Raw genomic sequence first — 15,813 nt, 5'->3', positions numbered from 1 at the left:
CTTTTTTTAAATTGTGATATGTTTTGACTTTGTTTTAACTCCATGCTCCATGTTCCACAATTTCACTCCATAGGTCGACATACAGAGGTGGGTAGTAACGAGTTACATTTACTCCGTTACAATTACTTGAGTAAGTTTTGGGATTTTTTGTACTTTTAGGAGTAGTTTTGAATCACTATACTTTTTACTTTTACTTGAGTAGATTTGTGAAGAAGAAACTGTTCCTCTTACTCCGCTACATTAGGCTACGTTGAGCTGTTACTTTTCTTTTATCCCTTTTATCTGCGTATGCGTCAATCTCATGACATCACTGAGTGATTCTTTGGGAAAAATGTTTGTTTTTGCATGTTTTGTCACATTTACACAGACTCAAACACACACAGAGTTTCTATGAGTTCATGGGCTTGTTCTAGTTCTGGTTAAAAAAGAAAAGTACAAAGGCTTGAAATTTTGTGCTACTTGTGCTTAATTTTTTTTTTTATTCTGTTATTATTTTATTATTTATTAAAGTACTTGAATGTATTTTAAGATTACTTTAATTTAAGCTATTTTTAATTTCTTATTAATTTTAATTTATCTTAATATTTTATTGATTTAATTTGCCTGAAGAGGATTATTTTGTACTTTTGTCTGTTTGAATGGTTGTGTTAAAAAAATAAATCAGACGTTACTCAACAGTTATTCAGTACTTGAGTAGTTTTTTCACCAAGTACTTTTTTACTTTTACTCAAGTAATTATTTGGATGACTACTTTTTACTTCTACTTGAGTCATAATATTCTGAAGTAACAGTACTTTTACTTGAGTACAATTTTTGGCTACTCTACCCACCTCTGGCCGACATACAGAAGTTCTTCAGTGTTGTGCGTCTGTTGAGAACTTTTTTTAATCATAATAAAATAAAAATGAGGTGTAAAGGCCTCTTGGTTTGTCGTCATATATTTAATGTTATAACAAAATGCACAGAATCACAACATCTGCACTCAACATCAAGACAAATTTATTCTACATGTGAACATTTTATGATACTTTTGAGTTTGTTGAAGTCATCTAATTGTGTAGAAACTTCCTGTACGAACAGCCAATATACTGTAAGCATTTGAATAAGAAAGAAATGACGCTCAAAAAGAAAAGGGGGTAAGACAGAGGGAGGGAAGAGGGAAAAGAGTGGGGAGTGAGAGGAGGAGGGAGGAAGAGCTGGTGGCTGCAGGACACAGCAGAGGGAGCAGCAGAGGACGAAGCAACTTAAACTCAGGTAGGACCTATTTAACTCGGCTATTAATGCTCTATCTTGCATATACGCACCTGTATCATCTTATGTTGCCTTTTTGAGTTTGTGTCTTCAAATCTGAATGCAAACTGTTGTTACACACATGTGATGTAAAACAACGGAAATAAAGTCTCAAAGGGAGCAATTTGAATGGACAGATTTAATTTCTTCTGTCTCTACCTGGTCTTTTCTATTCATCAATCAAATTGCATCTGAGTTGACATTTCCGAGGGGTCTTCACCTGTGCCGGGGGTTATTCTGTGTGACTTGCACTGAATGGCTCCATTGTTCAGTCGCGTTATGCTGGAATGCTCCTGAACATCCTGGATTATCTTCTCAATTATGAATGGTATCATTTATGCTATAGTGTCAGCACCTCCGAGAAGGTCGCCCGGTTACCTAGCAACGAGCGCCTCTCATGCAACATTAAAGCGGGGTAAATTGAGAGGAGTCAGTGGCCTAACTTCAGAAGAGTGACAGGGATTTGTTATTGACACATAAACAACAGTTTTCCTCATGCCGACTATCTTTTTACGTACACATTTTGAGGTGAGCATGAAGTGTTTATTGAATCTAAATTGATATGTTCCTTTATCTCCTGCTCATATTTTCTAACATTTTTATTTCTTTGAAAAATTTCAAATGGATATCATCTTTAATATCTTTTGGAAACTTAGTGAAAAAGGATTTTATCCACTGACAGTAAGAGGCTGCATGTTTCCAGAGGGACCTCATTGAGAACATGCGGGGGTAAACTGATACTCCTCCGCTTTCATCCTGCAAAAGCCTCGTTGTTTAGCTCCGGGCGGTTAAAAGCCACCTCGGTCTACACTGTTAACATACACTCACCTTTACACAATAGCAGCCTCAGAATATGATCCATGATGCTGAAAGTATTGACCCCTCTTTCTGCCACGGTCTCACATGCCTTTGGTCACGGCTCGAAGAGAGAACGCAGTGTTGCTGCCTTCGGCGGTGAGGTGCACTTCTATCAAAAGTGACAATAGGAGTCTGGGCTGCAAGGCTGTTAAGGTTTCATGATGAGGGAAAATAGTCAAGTAATAGTAAGTAAGTATTTCTTTCTCATCAACTTTTGGAGCAATAAATAAATAAACCCTTGAGAGTACGTTAAAGGATTTTCTACATTAAAACATGCAGTATAACTGAATTCCTAGAGGCAATTGCTTGGGTATTGAAGATGTTTATGCGGTTTGCTTTGAAAAGAAAAGCAGCCTGAAATGCATTTTAAGACAAGTATTGTTATAGTGATCAGTTGATGCCAGCAGAGTTGACAGGAGATCCAACGTTGACCTGGAAAAGAACGTAAGGTTGTTATCTGAGAGTATTTTATCGTGTCGTGAGAAACTGAATATTGTGTGGCACAGAAAGAGAGCTTGCGCCCCAGTTTTAAAACAGCCAGAGAGATGTGTACAGAATGTGTGATGCACCTCTTTCAACAAGTAAATCAGGTAGTTTTCCTGCAGGACTGAGGAGTTAATTTACAAAACAAAGCAGGTAGACAGAGTTGATGGGGAATGATGTTCCAAAACAAGACGTACTCTCAAGTCTTTCTTCAAATCGACTTCACCTTTATAAATGGAGGGCAGTGTCACCTAGAAGTTTTTCAGTAATGTCATATTTGTTTTTCTTCCTTTCGTTTTGTCCTTGCAGGCTGAAAAAGGAGTGAAAACTGAAACGCCATTGAACAGGGTTTAATCAAATCCGCCATTGACAATGTTAATGAGGTCTCGCTCTGAAAGAAGACCCCTGCCTGGCTTCTCAGCCTTGCTGTCACCTAGCACCCCAAGGCGGAGGGACATGACCTCCTCATCCTCCCTATCCATTACCCCACGGGAGTCCATCTTTTTACCCACGCCTCTCGCGTCACCGCCTGCATGGGTGACACAGGCACTTTCCAACTTGGAGCGAGGGGGGCAGGAACTCCGGAGCCTCCGGGAGCGACAGCAGTCCGAAGTGGAGGAGGTAAACCGGGAACTGGACAATGCTTCCATTGAGGCTCAGCGGGAGGAGCGGCGACTTCTTGAAAAGGTTGAGCAGGACCACAGGGAAGCTCAGCGATGCATCAGTCAGGTGAAGAGGGAGAATGCTGCAGCTGTGAGAGTTGTCCAGTCACTTGTTGATCAGCAGCTTAGAAAAATTGAGCAACTAGAGGAACAGATTAAAAGATGGGGCAGGTCTGCCAGTGGATCCAACAGAAATCAGCTCCAGAGAGGTGTGGCAGAGGTCACACAACCATGGGAAATCTCTTTAACATTAAAAAGGGTCACTTTCTTAGCAACCCCTCAGTCCAAGCCTGTAGGTTTTGGGGAAGTGGACATTCAAGAGCAGGGCATGACCTACCCAATGGGTGTTTGTGGTGTCCAGGGGCAGAGGTGTTCCTTGCACTCGGGTGACACAATATTTTCAAAAAGAACCCCTCTTGACATCCGAAAGGAGGCACAGCCAAACCGAAGTGGGCAAAGAAGTAGCCCAGAGGACAAAAACAAGAGCAGCAATGGTAATGGCCGCATTGTCCGGAAACTTCATCTGTCAAGCTCTACAGAGAATGAGGAAGAGGTCAAGCCTCCAAAGTCTCCCCAACCAAGACATCGTGGTCTGTCTGAGTCTTCCCAAGATGAAGAGATGGAATCTGTATGTTCAGACACGCAGGGACAAGACATTTTCCTTGCTCTTCCACCAGCCTCCAGTCAAGGAGAATCAGACGGGGATGACTCTGATGGCAGACACAGTGGACCAAACAAGCACCACACAGGGAAAGGTAAAAGGAGGCACAAGGCCATTGTCTTGGTCTCATGTGAAGAACCTTCTTGTCCTCTTGAGGAAACTGATGGAAAAAACAAGGATGCAACAACATCTCCACAAACCAGACACAAAGGTTCCCTGTCTAGGCACAGTCTTGAAAATCTGTCCACAAGACACCTTACTCTTGTACAATGTCCCTCGAAGAAGAACTCAAATCAATCATCAAAGGACAGTGGAAGCCCTCCGTCGCCAGTGGGAAGTGAGGATTCCTCTTACACCTTCACTGTTAATGCTTCTCTGAATGGGTCTCTCAAGCAGGAGTTCTGCCGTTCAGTGTCTACTGCTGATCTCTCTGGGAAACCACACCCTTTGCTTAATATTGCTAAAACTGAGCGCAGAGAAATCAGAAAGATCAACCGAATGCGCCTTGCTGAACCTTCAGCGTTTGAACAACGCCATGGAAACAACATGGAATCTAATGAAAGACAGTCAAGATCTCAAACTCGCATAACACAGGGTGAAGGCGTAACCCGTGTGAGTAGATCTCTATCCATGTCGGCTATTGAAGGTGACACATTACATCAAGACAAGGAACCAGAGGGATACACCAAGGACACCAATGTGAAGATTGGACCAGCTTTGAGGGACCTTGAAAAAGAAGGAGCTTTGGCTGCACTTAATTCAGCTTCTCTGGTCAAACAGTTCGGAAAACAAGGATCAGGCCGCGCCGACTTCAACCTGCCAAGTGGAGTGCATGCAACTCTCAGAGGGCAGCTATTTGTGGTGGATTGCGGTAATGCCCGAATCCAGGTGACAGATCTCCAAAGAAACATTGTACAGCAGGTTTCTCCCTCCGGATCAGAAAGATCTTCCAAAATCTGCAACTACTTTGACGTGGCTGTGAACTCAAAGGGCCTCATCGCCTTGACATGTGCTGCAGAGCGAGCTATGTTGGTGTTCAACCGCCATGGACGCCTCTTGCAAACATTTGGAGGGACAATTATCGGTTCCACCAATGATGAGCTGGATGCACCCAGAGGGGTCACTGTTACATGCAAGGATGATTTCTTAGTTGCTGACATCAAGCGTGGCACCTTAACTGCCCTCAAACTGGACCCCAAAAGTGGGGTTAGGTTAGAGCGCACAGTAGTTACCGGGTTCCACAGACCCTACCTGGTGGCGGCCTGTCCCACTTCCGGGCTCATGGCTGTATCAGAACGAGGTAACGAATCTGGCCGTGTAGCATGCATCCGCGTCCTAGAGCCCAGCTGGAACACTATCCGGATTTTGGGAGTGTGCTCCGGCATGGGGCCGGTCCTGACCTGCCCCTGGGGCCTTTGTATCGACAGCGATGGGGATGTCTTGGTGGCAGATTGGGGAAAGCAGCGCCACTGTGTTCTTATCTATCCATCCAAGGGTGTTGGCTGGCCTCTGGTGAGCAGCAATCTGAGCAGCCCACGGGGTCTGGCGCTCCTCCCTGACGGCCATGTGGTTGTATCAGACAGCATGAACCACTGCATTAAAATATATCGCTACAAGTGAACTACACTACAGAACATAGTGGAAATGCAAACAAGTATGGACACAGTTTAAACATGCTGCTGTACTGATGAGTCCTCTAATGTTGTACATTTTATAGAGCTTCATGACTTTCTCATAGTGATTAGAAAATTACATCTAATGAAGAGTGAAAGTAAAAAGAAGTACAACCCTGACTCCCAAAAACTGGGATATTGTAAAAGTTGATTTAAAGAAAAAACAAAATGCAATGATTTGCAAATATCACCAATGTTTTATTCAAAGTTGAACATAGAAACCATATGGATTATTTAAACTGAAGCAATGGACCATCATAAGAAAAAAGCGAAAGTAAAAGTAAGTCATTTTGAATTTGATGGCAACCGGGTTTTAAAATAGTTTACCCAGGATGATTTCACGTCTGTGTAGCCTTTAACAACAGTCCAAATGCATTTAATGTTGCTCAATTCTTGTCTCACATGTTTGAAACCAATTGTTTTATGATGTGTTAAATGTTTTCAGTTGGTGAAACATCCAGAGTTTAGGTAGGCAGTGTTAGCTCCCCAGCTCTTCTTTTATCAAGCCTTGCTTTTCTGACTGATGTAGTATGCAGATGATGCTTCTTTCAGTTTTGCTTAAAGAAGCAAGGCCTTCACCTGGATGGTAGCTTTTTGCATTGAAGTTTCGTTTCCAGATGAGGAAACTGCCCATAGACGCTAATGCTAGACACAAAGGGAATTTAGGTCCAAAGAAAATGGTTGCATTTCAGGATCCTGTTCATATATGTGGCTACTTGTTGTGTGATGAAGCTTTAATCTGCCTATGTTAGCTGCCTGTTTAACACGGGGTAGCCCCTACAGTGATTTCTATTACAGAATCATGTGTTAGGAATATGGTGGTTTGAGTAGGCAGGAGTTCCTAAAAACAGTGATTTCTTTAACTAAACAAAAAGCGCTGCTTAGCAGGAGGACAAAAACCCAAAACATGAATCAAAAACTACAAAACCTGACGTGGAAAGAAATCTGTTCAGCTTTGTCCCAGGCACACAGAGATTTCTTCAGATTCTTTGAACATTGTTATTCAATTCAATTTAATTTTATTTATATAGCGTCTATTACAACAGAAGTTGTCTCTAGGATCTTTCCAGAGACCCAGAACATGACCCTCGAGTAATTATTACATAAACAATGGCAGGTAAAAACTCCCCTAGTGGGAGAAAAACCTTAAGCCAAACATGATGGTGATGGTATTTTGTACTGTAGATGAAGAGATATTCAAAGTCTGCTTCTAATTGACCTACAGTAACTAGTTGTTCCTCCGAGAGTTTCTTTTCAGTGCTACTTAACTTTAAAATCAATTTGTTGCCCACGTTCTTACTTTTTTGAGACATATTTAGCTCATAAAGTAAAAATTACTTAACATTTTTCATTAAATGGTAAAAAAGCTCATTTGTAGCATTGATACTGTTTATGTTCTATTGTGAATAAAATATGGGCTTACGACATCTTCAAGTCATTGCAGTCTGCTTTTATTTGAATTTTACTGTCTCCACTTTTTTTGTAGAATAGAGGTATTAATGCATTTTTCATTAGTTTCTCTTCTTAAATGAATTCATGATTTAGTGCAACACACAGAACCCTGATGTCGAGAGTTTGAGTTTTGATTTTGTTTGTGTGTGTGTACGTTATGTTCACAGTGGAAAATATTTAGTTATAATTCTAGTTATTTGAGACTGCTTAACCTGGCAACATAAGTTGGAATTAAATGATGTGTTTCTTTGCATGAAAAAGCATTAAAAGTTCATTTTAAATGATTTTTTCCCCCATATTAATTGTGTCTGGAGCTATGTTTATTTGTAACTGCCTGTAACCATGCACGCTCAAAGGCTGTTCATCAGCTTTTCTCTAGCAAATGTCTCCAACAATAAGTAAAGTCATACATGACACATCTTGATTGGACCAACATGAAGTCATCAAACATGTGGTTGGAAAAATATTAACCTAAAAGACCAGTTATTATCTTTGGAAGCTGAATCAAAGGGGACATAGAGTTTCACTTTTCGGCCACTTACCAGAAACAGGCTGAACCTGATTGCTCCACACACCTGCGGCGAAATAACTTGCAATACATCGCAAATATTTGTGTACAAGCCCAGTTTTGCAAACGCAAAACATCCAATTCTTTGTCAATACAAACCCTTCCCACACACACACACACAAACACACACCCACGCTTTTCAGAATAAAAGCGCAGCTTCAAGCTCCGGTATTGCTACACTTCACGGCTCTTCTCCGGCGTGAGGCTCCACATCTGAGGACTCTGAGACAAACATGGAGCTGCTCCCCAAAACCCTGGTCCTGTGCTTAGCTCTCGCGCTGGCCAGGGCAGCACCAGTGTGAGTATTGATTATGTGACTAGATTTTAATTCAGAATAGTTCATAACTGTGAGGAGGTTTAGTCATGCTGTACAAATCCCAGAAGCCCTTGCAGGTAACACCATGAAGCCTTTAAGTGTGTTTCCACCAGTTGAACTATAAGAGATTTATCAGTTTGGATATAAGCGATCAAAAAATACTCTTTGTTTTTATTTTGGTTATATTTAGGTTAGTTTTAGTGATTGACAGATAATTTAAAGTTGGTTCACATTCTCTCACCGCTGCAACAGTTTTGGACTTTCACCTTTTTTGGAGACATTTTCCCTTATTGATTTAACTTGTGAAACTAAAAAGTGCAAGTTCCATTCAAACTTTGTTTACTGGTTGACAGAGTTCACAGTTTGGATCAATAAAGCAGATCAAAGAATGCGTCCTCATCATATTACCCTTGTGCTTGTTTGACTAATGACTCAGTGCTCAATTGAAACTGAACAGAATGAAGTGTGCAACACAATTTCAAAATAACTTTAACTGTTTTTTTCCATCCGCAGGCAAGATGCAGCAGCTGGCGGTGGGTTTCATGTGCACATTCACGTGGAAATATGTTTAAAAAGTGGATCTGAACAGTGCTGAAGTTTCATCTACATTAGTGGTAATAAATTATAATATTTTATTTTCATCCTGGTAATAAAAGGCGTTCCAGATCGGTGTGCAGGTATTGAGTTCGATGCCATCGCTCCTGATGAGAAGGGCGACACTTACTTTTTCAAAGGTTTGGAACATTTATTTGTCATTTCTACCTACCTAACTACATTTGAGTCCTTTTTGGGCAGTTTTATCCCGCTAACATTTTCCTGTATCTGGTGCTGCTGCTCAGGGAGCCATCTGTGGAAGGGCTTTGGGGGTCCAGCCCAGCCCTCCACCGCCCACTTCAAGGAGCTGACCGGTCATGTGGACGCTGCTTTCCGCATGCACAACACGGAGAACCCGGAGGACCACGACCACGTCCACTTCTTCCTGGTACGATTCAAACGGTGCTTCGTCTACGAGTCCAGAGCAGGGGACATCTGTGGTAATACAGTTTCTGCTCGTAATCTTGCCTGTTCTCAACTGTTTTCTGAAACAATAGAGGATATGCATTGATGTCACTTCCCCCACTGGACCCCTTAACTGAGTGGCTAAACATCCAACTGGCAAAAATGGATGCAACTAGTAGGGGAAACTGTGGAAAAGACGGGATAACAGCTGATTATGGGCTTAAATTAAAGGCAGTTGGACTTGACAGTGACCCGTACAGTTACCCCAAGAACCAGTGGTCCATGGACATTAATATTTGACCACGAATCCAGTTTCCTGACCATTTATATGTACCGTATTTTCTGGACTATATGCCGCTACTTTTTTCATAGGTTTTCAACCATGCGGCTTATACAAAGGTGCGGCTATTCTGTGGATTTTTCTTCCACCGCTCGGGGCGCTCTAACTGGAATTAAAATCAAAACTAAGACAAAATAAATGCAAAGAAGAATACGCTACTTCTTCTTTAGCAGATAGAAGTAGGTAGAAGCAGATTTCAAACAGATAAATGGATAAATAAATACCGGTTATTTTCTCTTGGTTCTGTCCCGTTTTAATCAGCAAAGTTGCAACCGTGTTAAAAGACACGGTTAGGAAAGGATCTATTTAGGTACAAACATGTACATCGTTTACAGTTCAAAATCGTTCTGTACATGAAGTAAATATCTAATTTAACAACATAAATATCTGCGGCTTGCATATCTTTTTTTTAAATAGAGCGGATGCGGCTTATATACAGGTGCGACTTATAGTCCAGAAAATACGCTACTTAGTTTCTAAGCCGGGGAAATACACGAGGCAAAGCTTGAAGGCATACAAAAGTCTTGACGCTTGGTCCTCCTTCAAGGCAGGATTTGTTGTAGAAATTAAAGTGATGAGGACACCGAACTTTATGATTTGACCGTTTAACGTTAGCTACCCAAAAATCCAACATTACCTGATACAAAATGGGAACTGCAAATCCACGTTTTGGTGCCTGGAATCCAGTTGTTTCTGCAAATTGCAGAGATCCATTTGTCTCTCTTAAGCTTATTTTTCGGCAGTCTGTAAAACGATAACTCTGATTTCTTGCTAAATCTATGAGTACAGTCGATCGCACAACAGCTCTTTCCCATTTTAGATGTTTTCCAGTTGCTCAAACTGAAAGTTTACGCTGCCACTCAGTCTTTCTGCCACTCAGTCTTTCTGCCACTCAGTCTTTCTGCCACTCAGTGGGGGTAACCCGCTGCGAAGTTGCATCTGTGACCTCTTGCGCATTCCTTCCATTCCCAGGATGACAAGGTGTTCAGTTACTACAACCACACTCTGGAGGAAGGGTATCCAAAAGAGATCCAGGAGGATTTTCCCGGCGTCCCCACTCACCTGGATGCAGCTGTGGAGTGTCCCAAAGGGGAGTGCGTCACTGACTCGGTTCTGTTCTTCAAAGGTATGCTAACATGTACTGCTGAAACATTCATCCGATGGAAATCACAGCGAAGCTGCTCCTCATATGTGGAGTTTCTTTTTTTCAATTCAATTCAATTTTATTTATATAGCGTCTATTCCAACAGAAGTTGTCTCTAGGATCTTTCCAGAGATCCAGAACATAAACCCCCGAGCAATTATTACATAAACACTGGCAGGTAAAAACTCCCCTAGTGGGAGAAAAACTTAAGCCAAAGAGTGGCAAGAAAAACTCCCCTTTAGGAGGGAAGAAACCTGGACCAGGACCTGGATCATAAGGGGGGACCCTCCTGCTGGGCAGAGAAGAAAATACTTTTAAAAACAGCAATTGCACGCCTCACATTTTACATGACTCAATTGTCAAAAATAATCATAAAAGAAGTTCACTTACCCCTTGCAACTCATTTCCTATAAGGCCATAAGTGCAATGCAAACATTTCATAACTGTATTTTTTTCAGTCATTCAATATCTACAAAGCCATATAGCTATTCATTCACATCAAAGGGTTTCTTTTCACTTAAGAAATATAAATACTATTATATGGGTGTGCCATGACCTAGTTAAGACAAAGATGGAAAGAGAAAACAAAGAGTTTCTTGTCCAATTGACTACAAGAAAACGAATCCCCATGATGCAGTGCTGACGAGAACCTGTGGTTGTATCTCTGCCGTCTTCAGGACAAGACGTCCACGTCTACGACATCGCTACCAAGGCTGTGAAGACCAAGACGTGGTCCCACCTCCCTGGCTGCACCTCTGTGCTGCGCTGGCTGGAGCACTACTACTGTTTCCACGGACACAACTTCACCCGCTTCAACCCCATAACAGGAGAGGTGTCGGGGACCTACCCCAAAGACGCCCGCAGTTACTTTATGCGCTGCCCTAACTTTGGTGAGTCCTTCCTGCAGTGCTAAGTTTGTAAAATTGGACTGAATTGTCTGTTTATTTTCGGTTCGATCCGTATTAAATGGCATTTATCTGACTGCAGGTCATGGAGGTGACGGTAAACCTGTCCAGTGCAGTGAAGTCAAACTGGATGCCAGCACCAGTGACGATACAGGCAGAGTCTATTTCTTTGCAGGTACGGTAAAGCAAACACCCGAGACCGAAAAGTGACCAAACAGAGCTGTTGCACCATTTCTATGAGGATTTTTGACTAAAACCTATGTACATCATTTATTATGTCTTCAAATGTGTCCCGTAAATTGATTATTAGAACGTAGGAGATCAAGGAGATCATGTGTTTTGACTTAGCATTAGCGTCACATCAGGACGGGACAGGGCTAATGAGTAACAGCCGCTGCAGGTGAGTCCTTCATTTACAGTCTGGCATTATGGTGCATAAGAGCTGGTATTGGTTAAACGCTGTTGGCCCAGGCAACTGGCCCTCCTCCAGAACCATGGACTTACATCAGTATGACTCGATCCAAAGGTTAAGACGACCACAGTTCTTCGGCTGACCACTAGGGGCTGGCTGCAAACCTCTGGAGAAGAAGGTTGTTCCAGCTGTGCAACCTTCGTCTTCTCTGATCGTTTTAGGACCTTTCCAAGCCCACTAACAAGACCAGTAAAGGTAGCTGATTGCATCCCGTTGCACTGCTAGGCTGACCCGTAGTCTGTAGTACATCAGTACACGTCACAGCTCTCATTAGACCCTCCAGGAATCCGCGATTCCGTGATCGCGGAATTTTTCGCGGATTTCACGGCTGTCCGTGGATTTACAGACCTTCCGTGGATTTCAATGTCTGGTGCAGAAAAATCACTTTTACTGGGGTTAATATTGCATATGTCCGCGCTGAATATGCGAATTATGCGGGGCTCGCTTGATTTCACCGCATCATCGGCGCACATTTTCGCATAAAGTTTGGAAAAAGGGGGGAGTGTTGTGAGTGACATGTCGGGACGCCCGGTCGCGACGTGCGGGACCCGCCCGGGGACCTCCACACCCCTCACAGAAACCGCCACCCCCCAAACAGCAGCTCTCACCCGCGGGGGTGAGAGGAAAAAGAGAGAGGAAAAAGAGAGTCCAACGGCAGCCCGTCCCCCCGCTTGCGCGGTGGGACGGGCTGCCGGTGGACTCAGGTCTCCGCGCTGACCGCGCACCACTGCGCCTGCGGAGGCGGAGTGGCAGCGCCGAATCCACAACTTCCTGCATATATCGCATATTTTGCAACTTTCCGCATATTCCACGAGTTCCCGCATATTCCGCAACTTCCAGCATATTCCGCAATTTCACCGCATAAAAGCACATAAAAAACCCCCACATTTAATCGCATAAGCAATGATTTTAGCCCGCAAAATCAAGGATTTTAGCCCGCGGAATCAAGGATTTTAGCCCGCGGAATCAAGGATTTTTGCCCGCGTTTTTCTGGAGGGTCTATCTCATAGCTCAGTACCTCACAGGCAGAGCCGTCTGGGAGATTTGCGAGGCCCTGTGCGAAATGGCCGGGGGGTGCCCTCGAAATTTTTGGGTTTTTCGGGTCGGATCGGGTGTCTATGTGCGCAATTTTAACTCTCCAATTAGCAAAATACTGGATACCTTCCCCTGCCTCATCATCATCTGGGCTTGCCTCAACGCGGGGCCCCACGGCTGCTTGAGACCCGGTCGGATCGGTGATTTTTGTAACAAATTTATCAAACGAGCCTTTCAGAGAGACATTAAACTCTTCCATTTTCTTTAGTTGTTTTCTTTTTTCATCCCCTGATGGAAATTTCCTGAATCTGTCTCGTTCTCTCGACATTGTGTGACAGTTTGTTCCAACTCCACCGTCTGGATCAGAGCAGCTTCTGTCTGCGCTTGGTCTGATGCAGTTGTATTGAACAACAGACCCGCGCATCATTGCACATATATTTATTGATACGCACAGACTAGTACACATTTAGGTCTGTAATGGAACGTGACTGTTGATATTTATAAGGGAAAAAAGGAAAAAAAAATTGAAAAAAAGAAAAGAAAAAACGGCCCATAGCGCGAGGTGCGGTCGCACGGTTCGCACACCCCTTGCGGCGGCCCTGCTCACAGGTGTAGGGATGGGAATCGAGAACAAGAACCAGTTCCCATTGTTTCAATTCCTTGGATTGTTTGCATATTTTTCAAATGACGCATGTTGCTTAACGTCCGTAAGCCAGGAATCGATAATAGACATGGCGCCCAAGCGTGTTATTAGCCAAGCATGTCCTTGGCTAATAATACTGCAGGTAACTAATTAACTAGTGAACACTCCCTATCATATTAGCGCCATTTGCCTCATTGTTGTCCTTTTTTTCCAAATGGGAAGCGATAAGGGAATTGTTAAAGAACCGAATTGGTAAGCAGAATCAAAAATGGAATTGGAATCGTAAAAATTGTATCAATTCCCATCTCTACTCTAGGTATAATTTTAATAGTAAAAAAATGTCAACACAGATGATCCCATCACAGACCCAACTGTCACTAAGTTTGGGGTTCAATCTGCTCAGGTCCCATCTACATGCGCATGGACACCCAGCGCGACGGCCTTCATCCCTTCCCAATAACCAGGACCTGGAAAGAAGTGACCAACGGCGTTGACGCCGTTTTCTCCTACACCAACAAAATCTACATGATCAAAGTAAACATGATTATGAACATTTCTAACGTCTGGTATTTTTTAATCCCATGAAAATTCAATCCCCTTCCCTCTGAAATGTTTGCAGGGTGAGCAGGTGTACATCTATAAAGCCGACGCCCACTTCACCCTGATTGAAGGCTACCCTAAAACAGTCAAGGAGGAGCTGGGCTTCGAGGGAGCGGTAGACGCTGCTTTCGTGTGTCCAAACGAACACCGGCTTCATGTCATCCAAGGTAGGCTTTCTGACCGGGCTGGGGATCCATTCAAATGTCAAGAATCGATTCGATTCCGATTCTTAAGATTCAGAATCGATTATCAAGATTTGATTCGATTGGATTCCGATATTGATTTGGGTTAGTGTTATTAAAACTGTTTTTTGAGCTGTTGCATGAATTATTCATAATTCTTTATTTTTAAAAAGGGACAGTGTACATTGATCAACGTTTCCTTGCAGAAAGTAAATGTACCCGAGTTAGCCGAAAGGCTAATTTTCATCGGCAGTCCCTTCGCCAGATGTTAATAGACTTTTTATAAAAATAAAATATAAAATGCACAATAGACATAAACACAAATACAGCATGCATGACATATCACAACAAAGACAGATACAGTGCAAAAATAGAATAGAATAAAACAAATTAATAAAAGTACAGTACAATCATTTTAAATAGCTTGTATTAAAGAGAGCCACTAGCACTATAATTATATGACTGTGTAGTTATGCAACATGTTAATACTAGTATTATATTTAGATTCAACAGCAAGTATTGGCAGTTAATGATGCTGTAAGGACCAATCAGCTCCCAGAATGCTGATAGAACTGCTTTCAGAAACATTGTGTGCGTCAGAATTACCAAAAAGATCCAGGGCAGCAAACGTATGAAATCTGTTTTATTCTTTCCCAGATTCCGTTTTTATTTTTTCCATTTCCGGTTTTTAATTTTTGAGAAATTGTTTTTTAGCATTTTATGCAAATGTAACTCCAAGACAGTTTATAAAGTAAGGAAATATAGACAATTCATGCAATTATAACTAAAAATTTTAATGTTTTCATACCTTTAAACATATTTTAAGGCAAAAACATTGTGTCCAACAAAACATTCCTTTTTTGGGCATAAACACAAAAATACCAAAAGTTGTAATGATGAAAAAAAAATAAATCGATCTTTAGACATACGAATCGATTTTTAGGAATTAATATGAGAATCGATTTACAATCGGAAAATCAATTTTTTTCAACGCAGGCCTACTTTCTTAGTGCTCCTTTCTTATTTCTGAGCAGAGAAAACTGTTTCGATTCTTTCTGAATGTAAAAAAAACAAAGAATATGAAAGATTCATAGACATCTTCACGTATTTCTCGATACAGGACGCATGATGCGTAACATCGACCTCACGGCCACACCGAGGGTGGTCACCCAAGAGATGCCCTTGCCTTTCTCCAACATTGACGCTGGTTTCTGCGGTCCAGACGGGATTAGACTATTCCAGGGGTCCCAGTATTACGACTATGCAAGCCTGATGATCCTGGCAATGGGCAGGATCGCCCCCGAGCCTAAGCCCATCACCTCGGCAGTGATGGCGTGTGAAGATTAGGAGTCAGAGAAGGATTCTTCCCAATCCTCAATAACGCCGTCAGTGTAAAGCATGAATTATGACACATGAGTACCGGTGGAAAGGACATCTGCATTTCTGTAATCGACTATTAAGATTTGGGGGGGAAAAGGGCTGTCTTTCATAGAATCAACTGTTGTTTGCTGAATAAAAGAGAGAAAAGAC

At 42.3% G+C, this 15,813-nt stretch overlaps 2 protein-coding genes across 2 annotated transcripts; both read left to right on the top strand.

Moving 5' to 3' along the window:
* The first annotated feature begins 1,222 nt into the window (after nucleotides 1-1,222).
* On the top strand, nucleotides 1,223-5,574 carry LOC133424831 (uncharacterized). The gene is made up of 2 exons (XM_061715363.1): nucleotides 1,223-1,254; nucleotides 2,941-5,574. Exon 2 carries the CDS (start codon nucleotides 3,004-3,006, stop codon nucleotides 5,572-5,574), a length of 2,571 nt encoding a protein of 856 aa, XP_061571347.1. The 5' UTR covers nucleotides 1,223-1,254; nucleotides 2,941-3,003.
* Nucleotides 5,575-7,809: 2,235 nt separating this feature from the next.
* Nucleotides 7,810-15,813, top strand: LOC133424997 (hemopexin-like). The gene is made up of 10 exons (XM_061715625.1): nucleotides 7,810-7,945; nucleotides 8,477-8,496; nucleotides 8,620-8,697; nucleotides 8,803-8,945; nucleotides 10,275-10,428; nucleotides 11,124-11,336; nucleotides 11,434-11,526; nucleotides 13,905-14,035; nucleotides 14,121-14,268; nucleotides 15,404-15,813. Exons 1-10 carry the CDS (start codon nucleotides 7,881-7,883, stop codon nucleotides 15,628-15,630), a joined length of 1,272 nt encoding a protein of 423 aa, XP_061571609.1. The 5' UTR covers nucleotides 7,810-7,880; the 3' UTR covers nucleotides 15,631-15,813.

This window comes from Cololabis saira, chromosome 24 (genome assembly GCF_033807715.1).
Source record: "Cololabis saira isolate AMF1-May2022 chromosome 24, fColSai1.1, whole genome shotgun sequence".
In the NCBI taxonomy this organism is placed as follows: domain Eukaryota; kingdom Metazoa; phylum Chordata; class Actinopteri; order Beloniformes; family Belonidae; genus Cololabis; species Cololabis saira.
The sequence above is the reverse complement of the archived record's forward strand: the minus strand, read 5'-3'. Positions and strand labels throughout refer to the sequence as shown.